This window comes from Xiphophorus maculatus, chromosome 12, assembly GCF_002775205.1.
Source record: "Xiphophorus maculatus strain JP 163 A chromosome 12, X_maculatus-5.0-male, whole genome shotgun sequence".
Lineage (NCBI taxonomy): Eukaryota > Metazoa > Chordata > Actinopteri > Cyprinodontiformes > Poeciliidae > Xiphophorus > Xiphophorus maculatus.
Window position 1 is genome coordinate 27,274,410 of NC_036454.1, and position 6,150 is coordinate 27,280,559.

Sequence of the window (6,150 nt, forward strand, 5' to 3'; positions counted from 1 at the left end):
TGATCAGCCCCATCTCTTTCCACACTACTGTATAAATACTATCTAATGGGACTCTTGGCGATACTAACACTTAATGGCCTGACAAGATGGCAGCCAAGTACCCCAAAAGCCTTAAATTATTCTGTATCTGCTTTTACCTATTATTGGGAGCTGGAAGAATGATGACAAATGAAAGCTAAGTGAAAACCACATTATGGTTGATGTCAGCCTTGTTGGGTGCCACCTCTGGTCACCTTAGGCTGGTGATAGGTGTGTGAGGCAATAATCTGATAGCCAATGAGAGGATTAATGGGGCAGTAGAGTTATGTTACACAAAGGACCTTTCCAGGCTAACCCTTCCTGAATTAATTATTCTTACCACATAGTAAATGTCATAAATAGAGGAATAACTTCTGCCAATAAAACATCAGATTTTATATCCAAAGTACCACACCTCCTCCATGGAAAGTAGGCTAATGCTTGGGGTTTTCCATGAATTTAACAGATTCCTTAATTTCCCTTCACCTAAGAAACACCAGACAAGCTCAGAAAAAGTGAGAAAACCATACAAAGAATTTTCTGTCTTATTCTTTAAAAAAGGGACATAAAATCAATCTATTTTAATTTTCAAGTAATTATTAAATTCTTATTTTTGCTGTGATTTTCTCAAGCAAGCATGACATTAATAGACATGAAACCAGTTCAATTTCATCAGTGTAATCCACGGGGATCATAAAAGATCAAAATCCCTGCACAGCTTTGACTGTTTATGTTTGACAATTACCAAAATTGTTTGACACTCTCTAAAGTGAGGTAATGAAATACTTCGGACAAGTTGGAATCTTCCTAAACTTGCCTTGCTGGGATATGCAGAACAACCACCGTCATGTCAGCAGGGCAGCTCAGCAGAGGATAATGGTATTTAGATGCCCTGTAAGTATGCGGATTCTCTCAGTCAGCAACATTAATGGGGACATGAGGCATCCTGCTCATGTCCTGCATGCTTAGGTAAAGGGGGTATTAGCAGTAATGCTGGTTAGTCAGTCAATGTCCTCTCTTTGCCGTGTGGTACACTGGTGATGATCACCATGGGGAGCACCAAGAAGGCAGGAAACTTGTGGACCAGGAGGCAGAGTCTCTTCCCCAACTACAAAGTCACAGACTCGGATGCTGCTCGAAGACCTTCTGAGGTCGTTTACCCACTAGCCAAGGAGAGTTGTGTGAAGACATGGAACTCTATGCAAGAACTGAGTAGGGACATCTATGATATTTACGCCGAGTATGAGGAAGAAGAAGAGGAGGGTGGCCCATTCAGCTTCTCCAGGCAGATATCACCCTCCAAGAAGAACTACGTGATCAACATCAACGTCGGGGGAAAGCCTTATCAAATAGCTTACAAAATGGCAGCAAAGTACCCCAAGACCAGGATAGGACGACTGGCCACGTACACGGATCACAACATGAAGTTGGACTTGTGCGATGACTACATAGTGACTAGCAATGAGTACTTCTTTGACAGGGATCCTGAGGTCTTCCACAGCATCTTCAACTTCTACAGGACGGGTGTGTTGTGGATCAAAGATGAGCTTTGTCCCCGCAACTTCCTGGAGGAAATCAACTACTGGGGAGTGAGGATCAAAAACACCAACCGCTGCTGCCGCATCTCCTTCGAGGAGAGGCAGGACGAGCTGAACGACCAGCTAAAGATCCAGAGGGAACTGGAGGCTGAGGTGGAGATCGAGGAGAATGAGGAGCTGTTCCACGACATGTTCATGGGTCAGACACGTCGAGCGATATGGAACTTGATGGAGAAGCCTTTTTCTTCTGTCCAGGCGAAGATGATGGCCGTGGCCTCCAGTCTTTTTGTCCTGATCTCCCTGGTGGCCATGACCCTCAACACGGTGGAGGAGATGCAGTACAAAACCCACGCCGGTCACTTAAGTGGCAAGACTTATTGTGAATATGTAGAGTCCATATGCATTGCTTTCTTCACCATGGAGTATGTGCTGCGTCTGATATCCACACCTGATCTCAGATCCTTCAGCAGGAGTGTCCTCAACACAGTGGACCTCATCGCCATCCTGCCGCAGTACCTGCAGGGCATCCTGGAGTACTTTGACAGTGAAGAAAACTACATGAAGCACGAGGCTGACATAAAGGCGGTGGGGCAGGTGGGCAAGCTGGGGCAAGTGTTGAGGATCATGAGACTGATGCGAATCTTTCGAATCCTGAAGCTAGCTCGCCACTCCACCGGTCTGAGGGCGTTTGGCTTCACCCTGCGCCAGTGCTACCAACAAGTGGGCTGCCTCTTCCTGTTTATCGCTATGGGCATCTTCAGCTTTTCTGCCATGGTTTTCACTGTGGAGCATGACATGCCGCAGACTAACTTCACCAGCATTCCTCATGCATGGTGGTGGGCAGCTGTAAGTATATCTTTGTGCAAATTAATTAGACCAGCTATTACACCAGTGCACAGGAGTAGAATCGTTTGTCATAAATGGGGCAGAAAAATCAGGTTATGAGTCGTTTTATTTGCAGAAATATGGTTTTGGTTTAAGCAATGACCTCAGACTGTTTACACACAACTCTGGTGACAGAGCCTGCCCATCTGCCACAATTAAACCCATTAACAGATCAATGCACCGACTCTCTGAGCAGGTGGTGGAATCTTGCTTGTAATCCGGTAGAAGGAAATGGTAATCCTCAGATGCTAATGGATACGATGAAGAGACAAGTGTGCAGAGCTCGCTGCTGCAGACTCCTGTTTTTTTGTTGTTTTTTTCAACAAAAATGAGTCACTAACCACTTCTGAGTCACCTTTGCTGCAGTTTGTTTACAGTGTCTCATTCAAGTATGACTGGATGTTGTGAAAAGGTAGTTTGGATTAAAAATATTCTAACTAACATGGAGTTGTCACAACAGACCAGTTCTTACTGTGAGAGTGATACGGCGCAGAAGCAGAAAACGATATTTACTGTTGAAACGGAACAAATTTATTATACAATCTAATTTGTGTTGTGTTAAAAAAGGATAGGTTATTTACCAACGACTGACATGAACAAATGCAGCAGGAGGTCGCGGTTTTTCCAGAAGCTCAGTGTTAGCCTGCTTCGTCCATTTCACCAGCAGTTGTGATATTGATTGGGATAACTGCCCTAATTAACCAACTGTATCCATGTTTCCATCATTTGACCCAAGCTGTCTCCATCAAATGAAAAGAAACAAATCAGCAGTACTCAAAGCCAGTCATGGTATATCAATTAACAATGTAATCTCAGTGTCTCTTATGAATGACTCCCTTCCTCTCTCTTTCTCTCTGTGTGTGTGTCTTCCTTTAGGTGAGCATCTCCACTGTGGGCTATGGAGACGTGTACCCGGAGACCGTGCTGGGTCGTGTCTTCGCCTTCATTTGTATCGCGTTTGGCATTATCCTCAACGGCCTGCCCATTTCCATCCTCTTCAACAAGTTCTCTGACTATTACTCCAAACTTAAATCCAACCAGTACACAGCCTGCCTGAAGAAACGTGGGAAGGTGAGATTTGCCAAGAGGACAATTAATTCGCTCAGCAGCTGCTTTGGAAGTCAACACTGATTCAGTTTTGAAGAAGGATTTTTGGGAAAACTGCGTGAAATATGTTTGAAAAACAACTGGCAATCTACTCCAGTGAGATGACAACATTTGTGTGGGAACACACTCTGCAGTCTCTCTAGGGCCACCTAGTGGCAGAAAGAAGTATTTGAAGTGGGAAGGTCGGCAGATATTTCTTGAAAAAACAAGAAAATTTGGAAATCATTTTAAATTAATTGTCAAGTATAAGAAGCATAAAATATTCACCATATTCTTACGGTATTGCACTGTATTCAAGAAGGTTTTTTAACCTTCTTCATGCCCTGAAACTTCTGGGCATGACAGGTTTTTAAAAATAAAATCTGTGTTTAGTCAATTTAAGTCAGTACTTTGTAGCACCAACTTTAGCTGGAACATCATGGGGGTTTGAATAAATTTGCAAAACACTGTAGATCTGCCCGTTTTCTTAAAATCAAAGTCTGGAATGAAAGAGTTTATGACTGATCTTTCTGTAATGCATTACATTCTGTAATGTATTCTGTAAACCTACCGAATATGTGGTATACAGTATATTTGACCTCATATGCTTAGCAGTGTCAAGAAACTTCACTGAAACCTTACAAGAAGTATCTTGGAGATTATTATTTCTGTGAGATGTGGCTTCAGTGAAGCTCAGGTGAGGATATAGAGGGAAATGTTTACAAGGGATACTGTAATAAAGCAAGGCCAAGATATGAAATGTAAGTAACAACTCTTTTCTACATTACAATGTTGTTGTTTATGTTGTTGAAAATGGAGAATGTTTCTGGTTCTGTACAAGCACCAGGAAATGAATGAGGAAACCATTTTTTTGGGTTTGGTTTTGTAAGAGCAGCTGATGTGCTTTCATTTTGTGCTCCTTCTCTGGATCTCAGAGATTGTTAAATGCTTGCCTGTAAAAGGTGTTGCCGCTTTTCAAAACGGTGCAATATCCAGAGATTTCGCCAATGATGCTGGTGTGATAAAAAACCTGCAATGCATGGAACAAAATCAGACTGCTGTCTTTTTGAATAAACTCTGCTCTTGCTTTAACTACGGTGTCTTTAATGACTGTAAAAAATATATATATTTTTGGAGAGAACACATTTCTTCTGACCTCAACGGGATTTCTTTCAGTTATTGCGATGAAACAAGACATGTTCCTACTGAGATCTCCAACTTTCTACAAGCTAGAAGAAAGGGGCTCTCTCTGGTATTAACTAAGCCCTAAGTGCATGGATGCTGTTATCCTTTAAATCTAAAAAAGATTAAGATGAATTAGAATTAGTAATCTGTGAACCTTGTTCAAGAACTTTTTGAATAATACTGAAAGCATGAAACTGCTGCATTAAAGATTAAACATTTTATATTACTGAACCCATGTGTTTTCTTTATTTATTTCGTTTGTATCTCTTTTATAATCTTTTACAGATCTCAGAAAAATGCTATCGTTTCGTTGTATGCCACTAGTCATATGCTGAAATAATTGTGTCATGACTCAGCATATAAAAACACAGAGGACAAATTAGCATAGATGAAAGAAAAATATATACATTTCTAATTATTTTGAACAGAAACATTGTGCTGCCAAAACATTAAGTGAAAATATTTTTACGCTGGAAGAATTAAGATTGCATGGAAACAGCAGAATCAAGAATCAACAACCTGAACATGCCATGCCCATATAAAACATGATCTTGGCAGTATCAAGCTGTGGGGATGCTTTTTTTTTCTTAGTGGTGACAAAGAAGCTGGTCATGGCTGATGGGAAGATGGACAAATGTGTGGAGACAAAACTCAGAAGATGTGGCTGTGATCACAGTGAAAGGTGGTCCTACAAACAAGCAGTCAGGCTCTATAAAACATGCTAAATGAAGCAACAGTCCCTTGAAGGAATAAAAGGGAATGAGTTGGCTGACAAATATGAAAAACAAGCTACAAAAAGTAGTAATATTGATATATTAGTACCATTCAGTAAAGAAGAAATCAAATCTATTATTAAACAAAAGGTTAAGGAAAGATGGCAGAAACAGTGGGAAGGTAGAACTGGTAGGTGGCTTTACAGTATTCAAAGAAAAGTTGGTGTAATGAGGAGAACAGGACGAAATAGAAAAGAGGAAACCATTATAGCTAGATTGCGTTTTGGTCATACAAGGTTAAATAGTACATTATTTAAAATGGGAAAACATCCAACAGGAAATTGTGATTTTTGTTTTCAAAGAAGAGACAGTAAAACATGTTTTGTTGTTCTGTTCTAAATATTCTGTTGAGAGAAGGGAAATAGTTTGTCGGTTACAAGAAAATAAATTACAGTTAAATATACAAGATATTTTGGACAAAATTTCTACTTCTGAATATTTTTTGTTATTTAATAAATTACCTTAAGAAAACGAAACTGATAGAAAGGATATAAGTTTTATTGATTTATTTTATTTATTTATTTATTGGGGGGGGGGGACTATATATGCAGCATCCCAATCCACACTCCATTCCAGTTGATGGCGGTAATGCACATTAATAAGTTGCTTGCCAAACGCCATAAAAAAAGAAGAAGAAGAAGCACAGTCCCTTGCATAGCTATTTG

General features: G+C 40.4%; 1 protein-coding gene across 1 annotated transcript; it reads left to right on the top strand.

The window, feature by feature from the left end:
* The first annotated feature begins 962 nt into the window (after positions 1–962).
* LOC102233036 (potassium voltage-gated channel subfamily V member 2-like) lies at positions 963–4,619 on the top strand. The gene is made up of 2 exons (XM_005816320.2): positions 963–2,402; positions 3,318–4,619. The coding sequence occupies exons 1-2, from the start codon at positions 1,059–1,061 to the stop codon at positions 3,570–3,572; spliced, it is 1,599 nt and encodes a 532-aa protein (XP_005816377.2). The 5' UTR covers positions 963–1,058; the 3' UTR covers positions 3,573–4,619.
* The last annotated feature ends 1,531 nt before the right edge of the window (positions 4,620–6,150 follow it).

What these genes read in the sequence shown, in the direction of transcription:
- LOC102233036 (XM_005816320.2), top strand. Translation starts at nt 1,059, where the DNA reads ATGATCACCATGGGGAGCACCAAGAAGGCAGGAAACTTGTGGACCAGG. An exon ending in ATGCATGGTGGTGGGCAGCT is followed by an intron (nt 2,403 to 3,317) that starts GTAAGTATATCT and finishes GTCTTCCTTTAG; the next exon opens with GTGAGCATCTCCACTGTGGG.